The sequence below is a fragment of the Spermophilus citellus genome, assembly GCF_964194105.1.
Source record: "Spermophilus citellus genome assembly, chromosome: 7".
Lineage (NCBI taxonomy): Eukaryota > Metazoa > Chordata > Mammalia > Rodentia > Sciuridae > Spermophilus > Spermophilus citellus.
Window position 1 is genome coordinate 121,659,721 of NC_138188.1, and position 25,807 is coordinate 121,685,527.

Sequence of the window (25,807 nt, forward strand, 5' to 3'; positions counted from 1 at the left end):
AACCCCAAATGGTGTTTTAGTGTTCCACTATCACCAGGCCTCTCACCAAAATGATTCCAGATTCCCGTTTTCCTTTCTCTGCTCGTGTTATAGTAGGGTCACTAGTAACAGAAGCACCTGCAGGATGGGCAGCAGAGTAGCACAGGGAAGAAGCAGAGTGCCTATCTAGGCTTTTACAGAAAACTCAAAAAGAGAGTATAACAAGCATGATGGCTCCTTTTGTGCTTGTGATTGAAACCCCAGGGTCACAGAAACCAACTTTCCCCATCATTTTTTTTTTCTTGGCTGCAGAAAACCTACTCACGTAAAGTCTTTTATTGTCTGAAGTTCTGACAAATACTGACACATTTGTTAAGGCAGCTCACAGGATACAGACAGTACCGTTCTAAAAAGGAAGAACCAGAAAACAGTGAAGTACACTTTTTGTTTAATTTCATGCATTTGTTTGCTTTGATAGTCATTCTCGTTCCATTGCTGTTCAATACAAAGAGGGGCCAACATCGGAAAACAACACAAGGAGCAGGGGAATGGACAGTGCAGGTGACTGCAGGAGAGACAGATGAGGGAGTTCATTTTGAGATCTACCGCAAAAGATTAATTTGCTTCAAATTAGAGTAACTCAAATTATTATAAGAGAATCTTCCTACTTCCAGAGTCTGGGATGTGGTCACTCTGGAGATGGAGAGCCACTGGGGTGATATGGTCAAGATGGGACATTTTCCTAACAGCTTGCAAGTCCTGGCTGGGGTTCCCTCTGGCTTGCAACCATTGGAGGACCATGGTCACTGGACAGCAGCCTGAGGCCAGGAGCCAGTGATCCCCTGAGTGCTGTGAAGTGGCTCTGGGCAGGCCTGTGATTCTGCTGGAAGCTTCCTGATAGTGGCCTTGCCATCTGCTTGACGCTTGGCTTGTGTAAAATCCTGCTATCATGCCTTGGCCACATAACAGTTAACCAAAGCCTTAATCCAATTCCTTTTCCTGTTTCTCAGAGCTGCAATTTCAGAGCTCCCCTCTTCTGCCACCTGTCCCTGAGAAATACTCCAGGTTCCACAAGGGTCCTCCACTTAGCAGCTTCATCCATTCCAATTTGCAGTATCAGTTGTAACATGCAAATAAGCAAACTAACGATTCTAATGGGCCAATCTCTAAAGTGGGTAACATTGGTGGTGTGACATTTGTTCTATGAAATCAGCAAAGAAAAACCTTGCTGCCTGGAAAGGCACTAAATTCATACTGACAGTACAAGACAAGTCTTGAAAAGAATGTCATGTTAGTCTCACAGCATCTTGGGAGGAAGCAAGTAACCAGGACTTAGAACATTAACTTCCTGTTTATAGATGGTGAAGGAAGAACATGTTCATTCAACACAATTAGATGATTGGATGAGGAGACATTTGGAGGTTGATCCATCAGCGATTGGTGAGTGTTCAAGTGGAAGTGTGGTCCAAAAGGGCAGTGAGTAGAGGTAAGTGGCCTTTTCCCTGTCTTGGTACTGCCCCTGCCAGCCTTGTGTGGGATCCAGAAGGAAAACACTGGTGTGATCCTGTTCTTCCATCAGGGCAAACCCAAGAGCTCAAAAAGCTCAAGAGCTCACTTTCAGAAAGTAATTATGAGTTTAAAGCTGGGATAGTCAACAGATTTCCCTTTGTTCACCAATTCCAATCAAGTGGTAATTGTTGCTCCAAGTGCTGTGTTGTGAGTAGTAGATGCAGTAGGAAAGAATATGGTGCTCCTTAAGTAATGCTGGTCTTCAGTGTTTAGGACAGAGATGGAAGAGGGTGGTATATGGTGGTTCTGGTTTCTGGCTTAGTGGGGAAACAAGATATACCACATATACTGAGCAGTAGGACAGGAATGCCTTGGATTCCAAATATTCTGTTCTGTTCTGGAGAACTAAGTTCTAGGAAGTTCAAGTAGGAATGTTTTAAGGAAAAAACTGAGACATAAAGGCATTAAAAAAAAAAAAGTAAAGCATCTCATCAATGAGGAAGCATTCACATACAGGATGCCAGTGCTCCACAATGGAGTGGGGCATTTAAATCTGGTAGGATAGGGAAATCCAAAACCATCACATCCATTATGTAGGGTAGGCTAGAAGAAAATTTAGCACAAGGAGACCTGGAGTAAATGTCTAGTACTTATTAAATCCTACTATATATGATCTTCATCCTAGAAGGATGAATTTGTTGATACTAAAATTTTAAAATATTTGAACTTCAAGTAGGCCAAACCAAATCAACTTATGACAGCTAGCTAGCATCTTCATGTTTCTGGGTGGGAGCTCCCCACAGTCTTGCAAACAGGTCTAAACTTGAGTGGTGGTAAGAGATCCATTTAATTTCAAAGTCCTTCTACTAACCAATTTTAAGAGAAATTTGTATTTGAGGACATGATCTAGAAAAAGAATGGAGATCAAAACCAAATTCTCATCTGCAATATAAATTGAAACTCATCTTGAAGTGAGCCAAATAAATGAATGTAGACGTTGAACCCAAGAGGTTTAGACTTTCAATTGTGAGGAAGCCTGAAGTCATAGTCCTGTGAGGTTCCTTGAAGCACTACTCAGGCTGATAGGACCCAAAGAATAAGCTCTTAGATTCCCTGAGCTCTTGATTCAACTCTTCTGGATTGAATTCAGTACATCACACACACTAGGCAAGCCCTGTACTACTGAACTACATCGCCAGCCCTCCCTTTTAACCTTGACTGAGGACACCATTCTTTTCTGAAAACTCTAGTCAATTCTACTCAAAAGTTATTCAATGTGGACTTTATTAAAATCTTGACTAACAAATGGCTGAAGTTTCAAGACTATCTATTTCCCTAACATGCTCAAATAGTAAATCAAGATAAGGTGGCATTAGTATGACAGATAGCCAAGATAAGAATTCAAACAATTGATCAAAATTATGAGGCATCAGGGGTGGACGTTCTAGGAAGACCATCACTGAAAGGTCTAAAGACAAAAATTGACCCTCATATTTCTCTGTTGACACTAAAAGTGGGTATAAACCTAAATGAACAAGTGTGGGTATTTTGTATTGAACAGAAGACACAGTTGTAGCATTCTGTATTCCAAGGAGCAATGAACCACAAAGATGCAAAGTGCAGGGAAATCTGAAGTCAGAGAATGGAAAATAGCATCTTTCAAGGTACTCTTCTTCTAAGCCCCATGATCCTCTACGTGACTTGGCCTCCTTGAATTTCTTTATTCATGATGGGATGACATCATGGCCAGGAAATATATATGTATATATTCTTCTTTTAGTCTTCCTGCTACTCTCATTTAGGAGAGAAGGATGGTTTTGTGGGCTTTGGCAGGAAGGAGATTACAAACCATATTGTCAATTCTTGAAATTAATCCATGAGTTCCATGAACTCTCTAGGTTTGTTCTTCTTGGGGGGATTAAATAATTCTTTTTGCTTCTAATGCAGTCCCATGATTTTATTTCTTAAGAAATTTGAGAAAGTTTACAGTTTTGAACAATTTGTCCACTCTCTTAGTCATCTGCCCACTGAGAGCTTTCATGATGGAGTCAAAACCACACTGTGCCCATTGGACTTTGGGGCAGAACATGCATCTTTAGATGATCATTGTACACAGAAAATTATGGACACAACTACAGTGACTACCAGGGAGCTCCTAAGTGGCAGTCCCATGTTCACACCTTCATTAAAATCATAAAATCCATAATGATTCATGGTTAGCAATAAACACAATCATTGTGCTACATCATAAACTGCACCTTCTGATCGACAGAAAATGAGAATGATAATATTATAAAATAAAATAACAATGATAATAATGCCATAACTTAAGATCTTTCATGTAGTCCAGCTACAGAATTATACAAAATGGAATAATTTAATGCAAACAATACTGTTCTCTGTATAAGTTAAACATTTTCTTTCATCCTACTGATGAACTACAAATTACAGACACTAAATTTTAAATCAACTTATCAACATAAAGTGTAAACAAATGGAGGGATCAAACAAACAAAAGGAACTGCTCTAAATTCCCTCCTGCCTTTCCTTTTTGGCTGATGCAATCACCGGCACCCAGAGGAGGGTACCATTTTCTTTTGCATTGGAAATGGTTTAGTATTTGCAAGTCTTTCCTAACATCCAACAGGACACATATCAGAGGGTCTACAGCAAGTGTATGTTTTCTTAGAGACAGAGACAAGAATTAGGTCAACATCTATTTGTATATAAAATTCTAGATAAAAATTTCCTTGAAGCCAGGCACCATGAAGTACCTTTTGATGCTTTTTAGAACCCATGTCCCTGGAGATAGGAAAAACCTCAAGCTTTTGACAAAGTAAAATCTTTCCAATTCCCTGCTCAGAATCAGTTGTGAAATTCTTTCCATGAATTTCCAAATCCAATTAATCAAAACTGCACTGATTTAGAGTGAACTAAAACATATTTTACAAGTAGCATTTAACAAAAATGCTACTGTGGTTCAAAAAGGGTTGCTTTTTGCAAGTTGATTATTTTGCCTTTATTCTAACAATGACAGCCAGTCCCTAAAGCTTCCAGGGCAGATTGGGTTAATGAATCAAAACAAGGGGATGGTTTGGGATTGGATGCTGGACAGACACACAGACAGACACACACTCACACACACACACTCACACACACACACATACATACACACACACATCCTAGCTGCCTTCAAATTCTATTCTCCTATTTGAATCAATATGATTCTAGCAGACAAACCACCTGTTCTAGAGAGGGGTGGTTCCATCTTCTCCATATAGCGGAACTGACCATCCTGAGAACATGCTTTCACAAATTCCACACTTGCTTTTCTAACATTGCTGTGGGTGGTCTTTCTCTCTCATCCTTGTCTCCTCAGCAACTCCTCCCTTTTTCCTAAAGGAAGTGGTCAACAGTAGAAAGGAAAAAAGCTATAGGAAAATGGCACTTGAATCTGAAAGATCAACACATTGGTCAAGGTAATACATTTGCCAAGGTAACGACAATGACAGCATTAAAAAGGGAAGTATTTGCCAGGGACAAGGTGTGATGCAATCTGTAAGCCTCATTACCAAATGCTGCTTAAAGTTTGAAAAACGAAGTCAGTTTCCATGTTCAGTTTTGTTTGTTTATCTTCTCCTAGAGGAAGCACATGCCTTTAATACCTCTGGTCACCGAACTTCTCTAGGTCATTTCCATCACCCACCTGGACAAGCTGGTTGAACTTAATGTGATCTGTTCACAAGTTACCTGGAATTGCGTTTTCTTTTGCTGTTCTTTGTGTTCTAAAATGCTCAATATGTCTTGCTCTGGCTCTTCCGTCACTTATGGCCAAAAGACCTGGTCCCCTGTGGAAGCAGCAATAATACCTCCTGGCCCCAAGTATTCCCAAGTATGTTGCTCTTAAAGTCCTCTTCTTTCTTTTTCTTTTTTTGCAAGAAATTATTGTGTCTCTCTCTATATCATATATAGTTCACTCTTTACAGTACAAAGTGTTAAAATGTCCAATAAAAATAAATATCAATGTTACAGTAGCTAGAATATTCAATAAAATAGATCCCTGCCATTCTTGATTGAAATGTTCAGTGAGACTTAATTTCATTTGGATATTTTTTTCCAGAGATTTGCGAAGTCTCATGTTCCTGTTATTGCAGCTCATTTCTAGGGGTGGTAAAGATGGGGCAGTTCTCTTCCCTGACAAAAAGCAGGAAGAGAAAGGGAGGAGTCTAGGGGGTGGAGGATTTGAAACACCAGCACGCCATGAGCTCTTCTGGAGGGGTGTTCCTTCATTACCAAGTAGCAGAGCTGTAGTGTTTATTGGTCCTAACTGTGGCGTCAGAACACTCCCCATCTGAAGAGTCACAGTCTGATTCTTCAAACTGCAGAGGGTTCTGTAAAGCCAAGACAAGAGAAAACTCAGTTCATTTCTACAATTCCTCAGTGAGCCCAGATTTAACATCTCCCCCATGACAGGTACTGTGTAGGGTAGGGTATATAAAGATAAATGAGACCAGGTCCTGTCCTTGGGGCTTATGGGGAAAAGAGACATGAAGTTGATAATGATGGTGGCTAGGCCCATTGGTACAGACCTCCACACCTCCCACTTAGTGGTATTTACTATTGTGTTATCAGGCACTATTATTAAGTGCTTTACATCTGTTAATTCATGTAATGCTCACCACATCTCTGAGAGAGATCATACCTCATAGCTATGACAGATAATTAAGGTAGATAGATATTATTATCCCCACTTTATAGATAAAAAAATTGATCTTCGGAGAGATTCAGTGACTTGCCCATGGTAACATAGTAAGTGGGAGGTCTGGGATTTGCTTTTAGATACTAGAAGAAGCTATAAATTTTCATAAAAGGTTCCATGTCAATGCTAATACTTTACAAAAGCGTTTTAAAATAACTAAGGAACAAGCTAGACAAATAATAAAACAATGTCAAAATTGTGTGACCTTTTTACCACAAGTTAATCTTGGAGTCAATCCTAGAGGATTGATACCTAACCATATTTGGCAGATGGACGTCACACACTTGCCAGAATTTGGAAAATTAAAATATTTGCATGTTACAGTTGATACTTCTTCTGGATTTTTGATGGGCTCCCTTCATGCCGGAGAAAAAACTAAAGATGTTATAGCTCATTGCTTACAAAAGTTTGCCACTGTGGGCGTTCCAAAACAGTTAAAAACAGATAATGCTCCTGGTTATACTTCTACCTCTTTTAAACAATCTTGCTCAACATTTGGCATTACTCATATAACAAGAATCCCATACAATCCACAGGGACAAGGCATAGTTGAAAGAGCTCATCAAACTATTAAAATGTACTTATTAAAGCAAAAAGAAAAAATTGAGAAGGGGTATATATTCCCCAAAGATAAACTTAAAATAACCCTTTTTACTCTAAACTTTTTAAATTTGGATTAATCAGGGCTTAGTGCTGCAGAAAGGCATATGTGTCCAAAAAATGTACATAAGCCCAAGGTACTTTGGAAGGATATTCTAACAGGACAATGGAAAGGTCCTGACCCAGTAATTGTCTGGAGTCGGGGGTCTGTTTGTGTGTTTCCACAGGGAGAACAGCAGCCGATTTGGATTCCAGAGAGATTAACTAAAGCGATTTCTACAGACCAAAAAGAAGATGATTTGGCTCAAATCCATAACAACTGATATCCAAAACTCCAGTTTGGCTATTCTTACATCTGGCTGAACCAGGATGCTTTTTTCAATATCTGTTTTATTATTGCCCTTTGCCATATCATGAAGTTCTATTTTGTTTTTTGAGCTCATACAGACCTAGGTTAATGTTTTGCTGATCAGTTCTATTTTTTTGACTATAGAGTTTTTAAACATTGCAATGGAGATTTCACCTGTAAAAAAGTTGTAAGGCCTTTACTATTATGTTATGTGTTGTATGTATTATATTATGTGTGCACACTTGTGTTTTGTGTTATATGTTTGAATGTACGTATGTCCATATATCATATATGATGAGCGCTCATGAAAAAATGGATCCAAATATTTTTTTTCACGTGATTTAAATGGTTTAATTTAAATTGGGTATACAGCTGTTGAGGATTGTTTTAATATATGAACAAAAAAGGAGGTTAACAGATCTGTTTGTTTACTTTCACCTTTCCTTTTCATTATATTTAATAATTCTCTTCAAGACAATGTAAATTGTTAAGAAAATTGTTTTCTTTTAGTGCCTTCTGGAATGTTACATAATTTTTTCTTTAGCCATTATTGCCAGAATTCCTATCTTCATCCCAGTGCTGGTGAAGACAAAGATAAAACCAATCTAGAGCTTCTGCAATAGCCATCACTGAACTGCTTGCAGAACTTGCCTGGACTATGTATCACTTGTATCCATTGTGAACTCACCTGTATGCATTGTGAACTATCTGTTGGTGCAGCGACTTGTGGTAGTGTTGGGGTATTTTTGCTGATGATGTCATTGGTGGTACAATTTTTCCAAAAGGAGCCGTCAATTGGCTTGGTGTATCTTCCTCCCTTCTGCTTGTCATGATCGTTCAGCTAAAATTTGGGGGCCAACAGAGGTGAGGCAAAGAACCTCACCCCCCCCCCCGCCCCCCGCTGGTACAAAGACCTCTCCACAGGTGTGGCTGTATACTGGACTGGTAGTCAGTGACGGGTAAGATCCAATTGCAATGGTACCAACCTAAGACAGGAGGCTGACGCCTTGAGGTCAGCTCATCCGATAACGGGTAAGGACCATATGTACTATTGGACAACCTAAGGCAGACACGGTCCCTAAGGCACATGCTTGTTGTTTAAACAGAGAGGGGGAGATGTTGAGAGCCACAGCCGAAGCGGCCCCAGCAAACTTCCAGCTGCCAGCAAACTTCCAGCTGCCGGCTGATGATTGGCTCACAGCGGCCCCAGCAACATCTAGCTGATTGGCTCCTCTGCGGTGATGCTCATTGGGCTGTTTCCCTGCCCTTTCAGACCACGGAGCTGCTCATTGGGGGACTTCTTTGGCTCCGCCCACGCGACCCAGCCAATCGGCCTCAAGAGCAGGAGGATTGTGGGAGGTGGTGAGGCTTGTGGTTTTGGGAGAGGCTTATGGGAAGCCGGTGGTGGCAGTTGGGCTCTGAGGGTTTTTTCCTGAGGAGCTGTTTTGTTTGGCGTGTGTGGTTCTAAAAATAAAGTTAGTTTCTTTTGACAAGTGGCTCCTGAATTGTGCCCAGCCAGACTGCGGCAGTAACATAGTAAGTGGGAGGTCTGGGATTTGCTTTTAGACAGTATGATGCCTCCCTCTCTTGTCCTGCTTTTTGTCTGTAAAGAGAACTATTCCATTTTTTAAAAACATATATTTTTTAGTTTTAGATGGACATAATACTTTTATTTTATATTTTTTATGTGGTGCTGAGGATCAAACCCAGTGTTTTCCACATGTGAGGCAAGCACTCTACCACTGATCTACAACCCCAGCCTCTGCTCCATTTTTATTACTCCTTTTAACCATGATGCTAGTCTGTCTCTCCAGCTGCATAATACACGACATGCAATAAAGTGTTTTATGTGCTGCAACAGCATCTTCCAGGGGATACTAGGAACACAGAGGGAGAAGGCTCTGCTCCTTAACCAGATTGGGAGACGGCGTGGAGAGGAGGTGAGGTTCTAGTTAAATCTTGAAATGAAGGGTTCCTGAGCATTTCAGTGTTTATGCCTCATTTGGGGAAACTGGCCTCACTTCTGGGAGCTCAGTTATCTTGTGCTTCCACGTCATGGAGGCAGCTGTCATATTTTATATGATAAATGGAAACTGTAAAGGCCCTAAGGGCTGGAGCACATCCTGGCCCAAAGGAACCAAGAGGGAAAGAGAGAGGAAGGAGTGGCGCCTACCTCAAAGCCACGCTCCTCCACACACAGCTTGCCCAGAGACATCTGCGTCTTCACGCGGCGCACAGCACATTCCTTGTCAGAGAGCCCATCCGAGTGGGAGGATATCTCAATGGGGATCTCCGGAGTCTGGGACAGCAGGTCGTCCAGCTTCTCTGCCAGGCTGTCTTCAAGTTTATCAGCTAACTCATCAGGACTGTTTGAGTGGTCGCTAGTATTTCCCTCCTCTCCGTCAGACACAGAGAAATTCTCAGAGCTAAAGGTGGAATAGGACTGGCAGCTGCTGATGCAGCGATGGGGCCTAGAAGTAGGGAGAAGCACAAGAACTTTGTCACAGGGGCAGCTACTTTCTTTATCTGTCAGCCAGTCTTGGTGAGAGGTAATCTAGTTTATTTTTGCCATCCCCGAGGAAGACTAAAACATCAAGATGGGTACCATTTAATTTTAAAGTAACAGAGAGGTGCTAAGGACTGAATTATGTCTCCCCAAGATTCTGGTTCCTCATCTTTCCCTCTTTGCCCTGTGAGGTGACACAGCAAGAATGTGGCTGTCTGCAAGCTTGGAAGAGTGCCCTCACTGGCAACTCAATCAGCTGTTACCTTGATCCCAGACTTCCAGCGCTCAGAATTGTGAGAAATAAATTTCTGTTGTTTAAGTCACCCAGTCTGTGGTTTTATTACAGTAGCCTGAGCAGACTAACTCAGGGAGGTCTGCTAAGAACCAGTAAATGTACCCACAAAGAGTATGGCCATCCCTCCCACTGTCTTCTCTATTGTAATGGTGGATCTGCATTTACATTCCTTATTTTGAAGTTCCTATGAAATAAATTCTGATGAACTAAGATCTACTGTGTACAGGGAAATTTCAAAATACGCCAATGGAAGAACATAAGAACATGAACACAGTGAGATCAAGTTTCCCTATAAAGTGTCTGTTAAGAGTGACCTGTGGTTGCCGTGCAGGGTGGCACATGTTTGTAATCTCAGCCGTTTAGGAGTCTGAGGCAGAAGGACTTTAAAACTTAGCAAGGCCTAAGCAACTCAGTAGGGCCCTGTCTCTAAATAAAATATTAAAAAGTACTGGGGATGTGGCTTGGTGGTTAAGTGCCCCTGGGTTCTATTTCAGGTACAAAAAAAAAAAAAAAAAAGAAAAAAGAAAAAAGAAAATGACCTGTGGGTTGAACAGCCAAATGCAACAAACTCAAGATTTACTCCATTACATTGAAAGCAATCATGGACAATTTGGTTTTACCTCTGTCTTCGTGGAAATTCAACTTCACTATCTACTTCCCCTTCTTCTTCAGAGGAATCATCTCCACTCTGAGGAGAATAAGAAGAAAAGGCTTTTATTTATCTCTCTCTCTTCCCCACACCCTGTACCATCTGTAAAAAAATTTCATTATCATCAAAAACATTTGGTAGTGGTTGGCTGGATTTTTAAACATATGTATTCTTATTCATTCATTTAGTAACTTGTCCTGGGTGTCCAAGGTGACAGGCCCTATCCTAGATGTAGAGAACATACAGAACTGAGTAGAAATTTATCTTTGCCCTCAGGGAGGAGAAGCCTCCAAGAGTGCAGTCAGAGGTGATGATGGAGGGGAACCAGGAGAGGAGGCCATGGACTTGTGGGCAGACTCTGATTTTGTCATTAGCAGTTCCAAGCATTATCACTGAGATTCCCCAAGAAGTGATCTCTCAGTTCTTCAAAGCCCAACAATACTTTTTCCTCTCACATATAATTACTTTTAACTAATATTATAGTTACACTAGGACATACATTATTTGAGGATCAGACCACAGCTTGTTTGTATTTTATTCCTTACTCCAATGCAATGCTGCAAAATAGGTGTTTATTACCCTAAATATATACTTTATTTATCAATTTTTTTTTTTAAAAAGGTGAGGGCCTAGGAAGTAGATCAGTGATAGAATGCCTGCTTAGCATATGAGATGCTCTGGATTTGACTCCTGACACCTAAATAAATAAATAAATAGAACAAAGTGTTTCGTGCATTTTTATTGAATGAGCATGTTGGCAGGGATAAGGCGGCTATGTCTGGAACACTGAAGACCCCACAACAGCTGGGCTCTGTGGTCTAGCTGGAAGGCTGTGTAAGTGTTCCAGCTGAAAAGGTATATTTTCCCTTCCAGGAAAAATCTCATTTGGCATCAAGGCAGAAAAGCAGCCACACTTAGGAACAACCATGCTCATCGATGTGACACCCTGGATTATGTAATTTTGTGAGCTGGGTGACTGGGTCCAAGTCATACCAAATATTGAGGATAATTTACCTTTTAAAAAGTCAGTTCTAAAATCCAATTACTCTTATTCATTTGTATTCTGATTTGCTTTTTTGAATACGAAAGGCAGGGATGGAGTTATCCTGACTGCTGAGATGAGCAGTTTACCCTTGGAATCCACACGGGAGGGGATCTCAGTTACAGGAGATGAGCCGCTCTGAGGGAGCGTGGGTGAATGAGGACAAATGCGCGAGGTGTGTGTAGTGGGGCCTGCACTCCCATAGAGGGCATCAAAATGGCATCAGGATGGTTCAGAGGTTACATGTTATTTGTGGGAGTCTGGGAAATGGGTTGACTGTCAAAGGGTATGGCATTTCTTTTTTGGGGGTGATGAAAATGTTAAAATTGGTTGTGGTGATGGTTGAAGAAATCTGTAGATAAAAACCATTAAACCAAACAGAGATATGAAAAATTATGCTCTATATGTGTAATAAGAATTGCAATGCATTCCGCTGTTATATATAAATAAAAAAACAAAAACAAACAAACAAAGACAAAACAAAAACCCATTAAATCATACACTTAAAATGGAAGGACTGTATGATGTGTGAGTTTGTCTTAATAAAATTTTGTCAAAAAATTACATGTAATTGCCTATAGGTGTGGGAGAGTGGGGAATGAATCAGCCCAAATCAACTGCTCCTCCTGAAACACAATTTTATCCCAAGAATGCTTGATCAGTAGCAGCAACACATGTGCAGGAAGAACATAGTTCTGAGATGATGGACCCCAGGGTCAACCTGTTTTCTACTAAGGTGACCAAAACATACTTTTTTACATTTTAGACTCTTTCATTCCTTTAATTACATACCTGATGAACAATGCTGAGATGAAACAGTACTTAGTAACTGGGTAGGTGTTTACCATGTTCTAAACACTTCTCCACTTTTCACATAATCTTTAAAACACACACAAGCAAGATGGGCAGGAGTTTTGGGAAGGTTGCTACATTCCAGGCTCTGCTCTGCTTCCTATTTGTATTAATTCATTTAATCCTCACATTAACCCATGAGGCAGAGTCCATTATTAGGCTTGTTTTATAAACAGACAAACGGAGACAGTGGAAGAGGCTGGCTTTGAAGTATGATCTCCTCCCAAGCTCATGATTTTAACCACTAGAGTAGACTGCTTCCCAGCTAATAAACCCCACACAGCCAGTGGATGAGAAAGAAACAAATTTCAATGACTAGTTAGCTCATTTCAATTATTATTTAAGAAAATATTTTCCAAAGTATACTGCAAAGAAAGCTAGTTCCATGGGGGATTAATAGATGCTATTTTTAAAACATGGTGTGGCACAATAGGTAAGGAAAATGCTGGATTACAAAAGTTTATCAAAACCTGGTTTCTCAAAACCTGTGGTGACGTGTACTAGGAATCTCCAAGAAGAGGCTGAGAATACTATTTCTCAAATTTAATTTTATGATTCAATCCTTCCAATAGCCCTCCAGATTAGAGTTCTAGGGTAGAGGTTTCCAAACCGTTCTGATTACATATCCCTGATATACGGTTTTCCATGAATTATAAACAAATCAGTCCCTAGGTGAGTAGTTCTCAAAGTGTACTCCCCAGTCCACCGCTTAAACAATGTGGAAAGTATTTAAAATAAATTTCTATTTGTGTTTTTGTTGTCTAGTTCTTTTCCAAAATGTATATTTTTTATGTACATTTTATAATGTGCATAATACGATAGGCTCTGACATTCTTTGAAGGCAGTGACATAGACTACTCTTGTCATCACACCTTACCTTCTGAAGGGGCCTTGATTTTCGAGGTAGTGCTGGCGGGGTGATGTGATGAGGGGTGCCAAGGGATGATGCAGACCCACAGCTGTTGAATTCATTTTCTTCCATTTTCTCAGAACCTTGGGCATTTTCTGAGAGGGGATTGTGTGCTGGTGACTTGGAAAGGTTGGGGCTCCTCCCTACTGGCTCAGTAGTGGGTATATCTAAGGACCCACACTGTTCTGGCCTGCATTGGAGGCAGGGGTCATAAGGGTCAGCCTGACAGCAGCCCCAGGGGTCGGCCTGGCCTTTGTCGGGCTCAGGACTTCTCCAGCAATCTGCTGCCATGGCTGTGGAGATGAGGTCAGGGCTAGAGCCAGGCATCTGTCTTTGAGCATGGTTGCTGAGAGGGCTCCGCAGGGCTGCTGCTGGGCCAAAATACCTCAGGTTGTTGGCGCAGGTTGCAATGTCCTGTCTGTGCATACCAAGTCTGGAATGGTGACTCTGAGACATGGCAGAAGGGGGTTGCTGGTATTGCTGCTGCGGAATATTATGGTGATGGAGAGAAGGGTTCTGGGACTGAGCCTGATGGAGGTAAGAGGGCTGGGGTGAATTTTCCTGGGCTGGTTGGTTTTTCAAGATTGCTGCAAAGTCACTATGGCTGCCTCTACTATTCCCCCGACGGTGGCGTGGTTTGCTCCGATATCGGCTCTTGCTGCTTGAGGTGGACATTTTGGGACTTCCAGACGAAGGGGATGCAGTGGGAGCTACCTCGGTACTGGGGATACCTTCAGATCTCAACAGATCTGGCCTAGGAGAAAAGAACAGGTTTAGTTTTAGACACAAAAACAAATTCAAGGACTGGGGTTGTGACTCAGTGGTAGCACTTGCCTTGCTTGTGGGAGGCTCTAGGTTTGATTCTCAGCACTGCATATAAATAAGGTAACATAAAGGTCTATTGACAAGTAAAAAAAATACTTTAAAAAAAACCACATTCAAGTTTGGGGAAATGTACCCCAAGCTCTAAAATATGCTCTTTGAATCAGCAGTCCCATGTACAGGAATTTATCCATTGGATATAACAATGTGCAAAGATGTATGTTGTTATATTACTGTACTGTTTAAAATAGCAAAAACTTGGATAATCCCTAAATGTTCATTTACAGAGGATTTCCTTTGTTCCTCCTGGATTTTATTCTGTCTTCCTAATGTAGGTATTCAGTCCTCTTAAAATCATAATTTTACTCTACAGTGCTCTTGATCTCTTCCTCATAATCGTGTGTGTATATTGGTACCAATATGCCAAGGTAAGGGCCTGGGTGTTTACACCTGGGAATCTGTCCAATGATGGAGCTGGGCAGATCCCTCAGGGCACCACATGGAAAGAAGTCTGGTACCACAGAAAGGAAACCTCAGGTTCGCTGGACACGAGGCTGAGTTCATGGAGCCTAGACGTGGTCCCTTAAAGAGCTGGGACTATGTTCTGTCTATCTTCATATGAGAAAGGAGTCTTATTTATAGGAGTACTCAGTAAATTTTGAGGAAGAAAAGGAAGGGTCAGAGAAGGGGAAAATGGGAGAGAGCTCATTTTGAGCAGCAGCAGCAAGAAAAGGACTGGTGGGAAGTGACACTGTCATTCTACTTTGATCTTAAAGGATGAAGGTTCTCTTTCAACCCTATTTCCAAGTTCCCACTGGACCAGTGATGCGCAAGAGGAAGGAGGCCTGAGGTAAATCCTGCCCACCGCTTCCTTCCTCCCAGCAAATAGCCTCACCTGTCTTTGGGACCAGACAGACACAAATCAGTAGGAGATTTTAGAACCGGAGAATCCAAACATTTTTATTTAACAACATAAGTCTCTCAAATGAACTATTATGAGAAATCACTATATACAATGGATATAATAGGCTGGTTGAAAGGGGGTGGGCAGAAGCCTCTGCCACATATGATGAGGAACCCAGAGTCATCCAAAATGGTTCAGGCTCTCACAGCCTGCTAGTGACAGAATCCAGATGAGCAGTATGTCCTAGTGTCCTTGGACAGCCAGAGTACAAACTTGATGGTACATGCAAATTACTTGAGGAGTTTGTTAAAATGAACTTTTTGGTTCAGTCTGGGTAGGGCCTAAGAACCTGTACTGCTACCAGGCTGTCAGCCGGGCTGTGCTGACAGCCTCACTAAGCACAGCCAGGGCTCATAGGGCCTTAGCAGGCATTGAGCAGTAGGAGATGGACTTTTTCTTTTTTTCCAGGAAAAGTACAATCAAAAGCTTATCTTAGTACAGAAGTTCCATGTATTACTAGTTTATGATAAGGGGAGTAGGGTCCTGAGGTCTATCAAAAGCTTTCTGTCCCAGAGTTAGAAATTGATGTCCAGCTGGCTGACATGTACTGCAGAAAGTGTTTGGACTGAAGAGGTTCTGGGTCTTTTTCTGAGATAAGGGAGCCCTTCCAAGCCTGGGTGGAGGCATCTACTTACAGGGTAACTAGCTATGGTGATATTTAAAGGAAAGTTGAAGTGAAAGCATCTAAAGTCAGGGGAAGGCTGCTCTTACTGAAGCTGGCAGTGCAAAAATCACAGAGTATCCTTGTTACACAGTTTGCAAAGCACTTTACAATATATAAAGTGTCTGGTTCCTACTATTTCAATGTCTATTTTATAAATAAGGGCACTGAGGATCACAGGTTACTTAGCTTGTGCTCATCATAGAGCAGAACACATAACTTGAACCCAAGGTGCTTAATTCCAAGGCACAGTTCCCATTTCAAGCTTATGACTAGTATATATTTAGACTATCTTCATGGATTATATTCACTTGGGACAGGCTCAGAGGATCTAAAATTGAAATCAGCACTCCTTTAGTCCCTAACTAAACATGAACTGAAACCTAGATGTAAGGATGGTGAGTGGTTTCTCCTCTGATTACCTCATAGGTCACTGAACTTCTGATTTAGCAATCGCAGGACTCTCCAAAAAATATGAAACTTTAATTATTCAAGGGGCAGTCTCAATGGACAGTACAACACTCTGCAAATTGCCTTCCCCGTGTTCTGCTCATATACTTACCAAGCTTTTCCAAGTCAACATAACAGCAAACATAGGTTCATATTTTTAAAAAGTTAAGGGATGGGGAAGTAGTTTACTGTATAGCACTTGCCTCCCTTGCTTGTGAGAGACCCTGGGTTCAATCCCTAGCACCACAACAAAACAAAGAAGTTAAATAGAACGTCCCACTCCCGCCCAAACACACTCCTAGGTTATAAAACTGTAAGCAGAACCAAGGAAGATCTGTAGGTGGACTTTGTCGCTCATTAGCACAAGAAAAGAAATAAAGGCCCTGGGATTTCCCTGAGGATTGTGCCAGGTGCCACCTGAAAAGAGTTTCTTAGAATTTGACCAGAAGATAGTAAGGGTGATAAGTAAAAGCAAAACTGGACTTCATCCATGTTGTTACTCATTAATAGTTTAGATTGACATTAGTCCTGCTGTGGTAGGACAGCCATCATTCAGACAGCCTTAAAATAATCCCTGGTTTGTGTTTTCTCATTACCTTTATTCTTACTGCATTTAGTTCAAATCTCACTATTGAATCTACACCTCAAGTTTAGGAACACTTCTTTCTGTTATATTAATTTATCTTTATCTAGAATAGAGCCAATTCTTTGTTATTTTGGAGTTATAAGGCTCCAGAGTTTGGTAATAAAAAAGGAGTAAAAAAGTATGACCTTTTTTTTTTTTTTGGTGCTGGGGATTGAACTCAGGGTTTCGTGCATCTAAGCATATACCGCTATACTATACCTCCAGCCTCTAAGACTAAGATTAAACTAAGAGGGGCTGGGCTATGGCTCAGTGGTAGAGCACTTGCCTAGCATGTGTGAAGCCCCGAGTTTGATCCTCAGCACCACATAAAGATAAATATAGAAAATAAAGGTATTGTGTCCATCTATAATTTTTTAAAATCAATGTGTACTTCTTTTTTTTTATACATATATTTATTTTTTAGGTGTAGATGGACACAACACAACACAATGCCTTTATTTTCATGTGGTGCTGAGGATCGAACCCGGGTCCCGCCCATACTAGGCGAGCGCTCTACCGCTGAGCCACAATCCCAGCCAGTCCATCTATAATTTTAAAAATGATTAAACTAATAAAAGGCATTTGTAAAAATGGGAAAGGATTTTTAAAAACTATTCAAAACACTATTTTAATATATATATATATATATATATATATATATATATATATATATATATATATATTTTTTTTTTTAATTGTAGGTGGGCACAATATCTTTATTTATTTATTTTTATATGGTGCTGAGGGTCAAACCCAGTGACTCATGTATGCTAGGTAAGCACTCTTCCACTGAGCTACAACTCCAGGCCTCAAAACACTATTTTTTAAACACCTATGATTTGAAAGGTGATTCTACATTATTTAAAATTCACAAAAACCCTATGTAGCATTAGAATGAGGGGGATAATATGGTTAGATATAGGTAATTATCAAAGCTCCTGCTTTTATCTTTGGTAGTGAGTTATTACATTATTAAAAAGAACTAACTAAGTGTCTAAATAAAAGTAGGCCATGTATGAACCATGTGTCATAAATAAAGAATTATGATTAACTCAATTCTGTGTTCTAGGGGTCATAAAAATAAAAATAAATCTCATGTACTGTGATTATACCATTTTACCCATAAGAGCACTGGGGTTGGAAGAGGCTGAATGGCATGGCTCAAGTCACAGAGCTGACAAAGCAGGGCTGGGATTTGAACCCAGGTCTGACTAGTCCCCACTATATTTCTCTCCTCTATTCAGTTCTAGGACAATAAATATCCATGTCTCACATAGTAAAACCTAGATTTCTAGAGTCTAAGACATTTTCTTTACCTTCCTACTCTATTTTATCTAAAGCTGATGTGCTATCAATGAGTTACAGAAGTTGCCTCATCTATCATACTATGAGAATGTGTTTTGGGGGATTATCATCCCATTTCTCTGAATATCAAGTGGGAATGGTGCCTCACCGCTTGGTCTGCACCCCAGCTTTGTGAGGCACTCCCTTTCTTTTCATGAGTTTCTCCATGGCATTGGGGTGGATTATTGGACGGACAGGGTGTCGTTTGTAGGTCCCTGGATACTTCTTTTCTACTGCTTGTTCTCGCCTGTAGGATGAAAGAAAAAGCCACATAGCAGTCACAGCAGATAGAAAGGATGGGCAGAATGTTTTCACAGGCGAATTCTACCCCTAAATTCTGGCCACATTTAACAGGTAAAGGCTATTTGAATAAAAAGGCTAATGATAATAATAAAAATGAAGATACTAAATTCAAATTAACCTGACTTCATTCTGTTTTTCAGCTCACAGACTTAGTTGGGCCTTTCTTTTCCTTAACACAACACAATGGCCAAAGTTCTTATTTTTTGTAGCTGCTGCTCTAGTCAGGACCTCAGGGATTTCTTGCCACCATTAGGGATACCTTGAAATATTTTTAGCAGCCATTTTACTTCCTCAGGGGGCAATAAGCTCTCACATAATCACACCAATTTCTTTTAATAAACTTGCATCCTCCTCTGAACCATGCAGGAGGGTGAAGTATAAAAAAAAAGCCAGTCCAGAGCACGTTCCCAGCTCTGTACTGACTCCACTTATCTACTTGCCTGACCAGGGCAGGGACCTGGATATAGCACTTCCCTCAAGGAATGTTGGGTGAATGAATAAAATATCTTCCAGTTCTGAGTGGCACCAACATGCAAGAATAGTAATTTCTGTTGATTGACAGATTCGAATCAATAAGGACCTTCTTTGGTCTGGGTACATACTTAATGAGCTCCTTCTCCCGCATTTCTAGCTGCAGCATGATGGCACTCAGTTCCATGTATAAATTATTAGCGCGCTCAAGTTTTCTTTCATAATGTTCACGAATATCCAAAGCATGCCTATCAGAGAAAACATAGGATCAGTGAGGCTAACTTTGGGGAGAACAAAGGTCAGTTCTAATGAAATAAGAAAATGGACAGTTGACTTCAAAAACCAAGGACACTATTTTTAAAGCTCCCTTGTTTGACACAATGATTCAGATAAGGAGTAAGAGATGGAAAATCCAAGCTTTCTACTTGGTTTATCCTTAAGGGTCCATCCAGATGGAAAGAAAATCAGGAGGGGTCTGGGTTTGTAGCTCAGTGGTAGAGCACTTGCCTAGCACATATGAGGCACTGGGTTCGATCCTTAGCACTACATAACAGTAAATAAATAGAATAAAAGTATTGTGTCCCTATACAACTAAAAAAAAAATACTTTGAAACAACAAGAAGAAGAATGAACAACAATCTTCAAATTATTTCATGAAATAGAAATGGAGGAAACCCTTCCAAACTCATTCTATGAAGCTAGTATCATCTGGATACCAAAACCAGACAAAGAACATCAAGGGAAAAAAAAATTTCAGACCAATATCCCTAATGAGCATAGATGCAAAAATCCTTAATAAAATAATGGCAAGTCACATACAAAAACATATTAAAAAGATAGTATACCATGATCTAGTGGGATTCATCCCAGGGATGCAAGGTTGGTTCAGCATACAGAAATCCACAAACATAATTCTTTACATCAATAGACTTAAAGGCAAGAATCATATGATTATCTCGAAAGATGCAGAAAAAGCATTTGATAAAATACAGCATCCATTTGTGTACAAAACACTAGAAAAACTAGGGATAGTAGAAATATATCTCAACATTGTAAACACTATATATGCTAAACCCAAGACCAACATAATTCTAAGGAGAAAAATTGAAAGCATTCCCTCTAAAAACTGGAACAAAACCAGGATGCCCTCTTTCACCACTTCTACTCAATATAGTCCTGGAAACTCTAGCCAGAGCAATTAGACAAAAGAAAGAAATTAAAGGGATCCAAATAGGAAAAGAAGAACTCAAACTATCCTTATTTGCTGACGACATGATTCTATATTTAGAAGACCCAAAAACTCCACCAGAAAACTTCTAGAACTAATAAGTGAATTCAGCAAAGTAGCACGATATAAAATTAACACCCACAAATTAATTGCATTCTCATACATCAGTGATGAATCAACTGAAAGAGAAATTAGGACAACTATCCCATTCACAATAGCCTCAAAAAATATTTGAAAATCAATCTAACAAAAGAGGTGAAAGACCTTAATAGTGAAAATTACAGAACATCATAGAAAGAACTTGAACAAAACCTTAGAAATATCTTCTATATTCTTGCATAGGCAGAATTAATATTGTCAAACAGCTATACTACCAAAAGCAGATTTAATGAGATTCCTATTAAGATTTCAATGATGTTCTTCACAGACATAGAAAAAGCAGTCATGAAATTCATTTGAAAAACAAGAGGCCCAGAATAGCCAAAGCAATCCTTGGAAAGAAAAGTGAAGCAGGAAGCATTATGATACCAGACCTTGAATTATACTACAGAGCTATAGTAACATAAACAATATGGTACTGACACCAAAAGAGACTTGAAGACCAAATAGAATAGAAGACACAGAGACAAAACTACATAAATAGTTATTTCAAACTGGATAAAGGTACCATAAACATACATTGAAGAAAAGATAGCCTCTTCAATAAATGGTACTGGGAAATAAAAAATCCATATGTAATCAAATGAAATTAGACCCCCATCTCTCACCCTGCACAAAACTCAACTCAAAGTGGATTAAGTATTAGACCAGAGACCCTGTGCCTATTGGAAGAAAAGGTAGGACCAAATCTCCATCATGTTGGCTTAGGAACCACATTCCTCAACGAGACTTCTAAAGCACAAGAAGTAAAATCAAGAATCAATAAATGGGGTTGTATCAAACTAAAAAGCTTCTTCACATCAAAGGAAATAATCAAGAACATGAAGAGAGAGCCTACGGAATGGGAGAAAATGTTTGTCACCTGCGTCTCATATAGAGCATTAATCTCCAGGATATAATAAAGAACTCAAACAACTTAACACCAAAAAACCCCCCAAAAACAAAAACAAAAAAACCCCCCACAAAACAAAACACAAAAAGCAAAAAACAAAAAAACAAACAAAACAAAAAACAACAACAAAAAAACAAAAAACCCCCACAAAACCACCACCAACACCCCCCCCCCAATTATCTAATCAAAAAATGGGCATAGGGACTGAGCAGACACTTCTCAGAAGAAGAAATACAAATGGTCAACAAATATATGAAAAAATTTCAGCATCACTAGAAATTAGAGAAATGCAAATTAAAACTACACTGAGATATCACCTCACTCCAGTCAGAATAGCCATTATCAAGAATACAAGTAACAATAAATGTTAGCAAGGATGTGGAGGAAAAAAGCACATTCACACATTGCTGGTAGGATTGCAAATTGATGCAACCACTGTGGAAAGTAGCATGGAGATTCCTCAGAAAACTTGGAATGATGGAACAACCATTTGACTCAGTTATCCCATTCCTTGGCATATATCCAAGGGACTTAAAATCAACATACTATAGTGACACAGCCACATCAATGTTCATGGCAGCTCAATTAACAATTGCTAAGCTATGGAACCAACCTAGGTACCCTTTAACAGATGAATGGATAAAGAAAACAGTACATATACACAACTGAATATTACTCAGCCATAAAGAAGAATGAAATTATGGCATTTGCTGGTAAATGGATGGAACTAGAGACTATCATGCTAAGTAAAATAAACCAATCCAAAAAACCAAAGGCCAAACGTTCTCTTTGATGATGCCGACTCACAATAGGTCAGGAGGGAGGAACAGAGGTTCATGGATTGGAAAGGGAAGAGTAGGGGGAAGAGCGTGGGGATGGGAATGGGAAAGACAGTAGAATGTTTATATAACTTTCCTATGTTTATATATGAATACATGACCACTGTAACTTCATATCATGCACAACTACAAGAATGGAAGTATGCTATATCAAAATACATTTTGCTGTCATGTATAATTAAAAAGAACAAATACAAAAAAAAGTTAAAAAACACTTAGGATTTCAAAACTGCCTATGACACATTCTAAAAAAATTTAACTGATAAAAAATTGTACATATTTATAGGTATTTCATGATGTCCTGATACATGTGTACATTGTATAATGTTCAAATCAGGGTAAACATGTGTCTCCTGAAACAATTACCATTTCTTTCCTGTGTGTGTATGAGGGGTACTGGGAATGTACCAGGTTCTCATGCATGCTAGTCAAGTGCTCTACCACTGTACATTCCCAGTCCTTTCTGTCTGATGTTTGATATAGGGTCTATTCTTGTTGCCAAGGCTGGCCTCAAATGTAAAATCCTCCTGCTTCAACCTCCTGGGATTACAGGCATGCACCACTATGCTTGGCAATTATAATTTCTTTATGGTAAAAATATTCAAAATATTTTATTCTAGCTTTTTTTAAAATTCAAAAATATATATACAGTACATTCTTGTTATAGTCACCCTACTGTGCAACTTCTTCTTTCTCTTATCTAATTATAACTTAGAATCCCTTGAAGAACTTTTTATCATCTGTCCTCCCCCCTCAGTCTCCTCAGACTCTGGTAACCATAATTCTATACTTCTAGAAGATTGACTCTTTTAGATTCCATAGGAGAACTAACCATTAGGGTAACTTTCAAGGAGCATAACAATAACAAGCAGAGGTAAAAGGTGTGTAGAAAATGAAATGGCGATTCATAAGAAGAATTCCTCATATCTGAAGATCTGGGGTAGGAAGAGGTAGAGGAAGAGAGATGAGCTGACCTGAGTTCTTCTCTGCGCCTCCGAATCAGTTCTTCATCTAATCGATGTATACAAGTTCCTTCACTTTTGATCTTCTCAAAGTGTTTTTTAACTTCTTCTCTCCATTCAGCCTGGGTGAGAAAAACGTGATTTTGTTAGTACTCAAGGTGTTTTAACCTCTGGTATAATCACAGGATCAGGCACAAGGTATTTTGTCTGAATGCTTCTACACGCCTTTCTTGCTTTTTTTCTATGTGCTTCCTGCACATGCCTAATTAAAAATGGGTGTTCAAGAAATATTAGTTGATTGATAGCAAAATGTTTCATGCTATTGTATCTGCATGCCCCTCCCCATGTTCTGTATATCTACTCTAGTACTCCACTTTCCCTGCAGTATATGAAGGTTCAGTTAAGCCCCCAGTAATGCTTCTCTCTGAATCATCAGATCAAAGTGGTGATGGTCACCACTGGCCATCACCTCTGGAACGAAAGGACTCAATTTAAGTCAATACAGTAGCCAAGAATATGGCCAGAAAGAACAGCTTTGATAACCTCTTGGGTACATGTATGTGTCTGTGAGAAAATGATCATCCTTAAAACTGGCACCAGAATTCCTTCTGTGCTTTGTTTAGGAAAATATCTTGAAAAAAATATATGCAGTAGAAGATCCCAGGGCATACACAGCAGAAGATGGGAATAAACATATGGGAAATTATATAGAAATTGGGAACTGAGGGAGAAAACAAGGAGACATTATATAATTTCCCCAAATTATCTGTTTTTCATCATTTTTTATGTAGAAAATAATATAATCATTTAGAAAATGATCATCCTGCTTGCTTATTTATAATATACTAGATTCTTTCTATATGTTGACTATTTGAGAGGGGTTTCTGCCAGCTTGTTGACTTTCACTGAGCAGGCACCAAATCTGCTCAATGTCTTCAAAATGCCAGGATAAAAAATATACTATCCCATTGTTGGTCAAGAGTCTTTGACAGCATTTCAACAGTATATGAAGGTTCAGTTAAGCCCCCAGTAATGCTTCTCTTTGAATCATCAGATCAAAGCCATGGAACTGTATTTCAACTTTAAGAGGTTAAAGAATGATAAACAAGAGATTTTAGAACAAAGAAGGACAAAGGAGAGGGTCAGATTTAGGCCTGAAAACATCTTTTGGGCAAAAACATGCTAATGGATTCCAGGGCAATACTTAAAGAAGGTACCAAGAAAAGGAATATCTCCCTCTGGTGGTAAGGAATCAGATATTACAGGTCAGGTTTTAATTCTAGAGGCAGTAAACCTCCAGAAAGCTTGCTTATTATTATAGGAAACTTAAAGATAACCTTCTGAAGCTTTAAATCTGTAAGAAACTAGGTTTCTACAAGTAAATTCCTTCCTGGGAAAATGAAACAAGATGCATGGGAAAACAACAGGAACTGACCAAAAGTGTGTTTTCCTCAAAGGTATCATATTCCTAGAAGAAGATAATTTGGAGTTTCATCACATGTACTTAGAATATGTTAATAGGAGTTCTGATTTGACTTAATCTGCCATTAAGAACTACCTGGCTTATCTGAAGAAATGGAGGGCGGGCAGGCCAGAACGCATTTTGCACAGAGATGAGGAGCTGCTGAGAGGGAAGAGTGTGCAGGAGGTTGGCCTATAACAGAGCCACTGTCACAGGAGTGGATGGGACATTTCCCATTGTTTCACTAACATACTTGTAAAACATCAGGCCATGGCCATCTTTCACACAGTGTAAATCAATAGGGAAAGGAAGAGCTCGTCACACAAACAGAACAACATGCAGCTTTGGAATCCTGGGAACTCTAGAGCTCTGCTGCAGCAGAGAGCAGCTCCCAGAGGGGGAGAGCAGTCCCTTAAGGATATGGCAGCATCTAATGGATGGCAACTAGGAATACAATCTTACAGCAGAAAACAGTGAGGGCTCACCAATATGGAAATGCCCAGCTGTGCCAGGAGGGAGAGGGCTGTGTTTAGTCAGAGTCAGGAGAAAGGACAGCAGATGACAATATGAGACTATTTGAGATCTCTCCTCCTCCCTGGGAATTCCCTGAGAATGCATAGTGTAGTGTGTAGGTGTGGAAGGAGGAGGGTGCTTCACAAGTCCTGTGTAAGCAAGTAAGGGAACAATCAAGTGAAACCTGGATCACTCCATTAATGATATCCCCTTTACCTCCCAGAGAAGGCCTAGGGAAATCTGTGACATTTAGAAGGTTTCTAAAGTTACTCAGTAGATGTTTGAAGTTTTTGTAGCAAAAAAATTGTTTCTATTTATCTCCCATAATATAGATATCAAAATGAAGTTGAATCAACAGATGAATGGATAGAATGTGGTATTATACAATAGAATACTATTCAACTACAAAAAATAATGAAGTTCTGACAAATGTTACAATATATATGAGCCTTGAAAACATGCTAAGTAAGTGAAACAAGCCCTACATTAAGGACAAACATTTTATGATTCCAGTTAAGTGAAATATCTAGAATAGGCAAATTCATAGAGACTGAAAATAGAATAGAGATTATCAGAGATCAGAGGAGGAAAAGGGGGTTATTACTTAATGGGTTGATGAAAATTTTTGGAAATAGTAGTGACCACTCACAACAGTGTGAATG

General features: G+C 39.7%; 1 protein-coding gene across 4 annotated transcripts in view; it reads right to left on the reverse strand.

The window, feature by feature from the left end:
* Positions 1-337: 337 nt before the first annotated feature.
* The window catches only part of MAP3K13 (mitogen-activated protein kinase kinase kinase 13), a 144,411-nt gene continuing 118,941 nt past the window's right edge, over positions 338-25,807 (reverse strand). For all 4 annotated transcript variants that reach the window (XM_081302154.1, XM_081302156.1, XM_081302157.1 and 1 more), the window contains 7 exons: positions 23,183-23,292; positions 19,222-19,338; positions 18,426-18,563; positions 13,418-14,204; positions 10,618-10,685; positions 9,370-9,667; positions 338-5,879 (listed from right to left, as the gene is read on the reverse strand). In XM_081302154.1, coding sequence (XP_081158280.1) covers positions 5,778-5,879; positions 9,370-9,667; positions 10,618-10,685; positions 13,418-14,204; positions 18,426-18,563; positions 19,222-19,338; positions 23,183-23,292 — 1,620 coding nt within the window. In that variant the 3' untranslated portion in view covers positions 338-5,777. The remainder of the gene's footprint in view (positions 5,880-9,369; positions 9,668-10,617; positions 10,686-13,417; positions 14,205-18,425; positions 18,564-19,221; positions 19,339-23,182; positions 23,293-25,807) is intronic.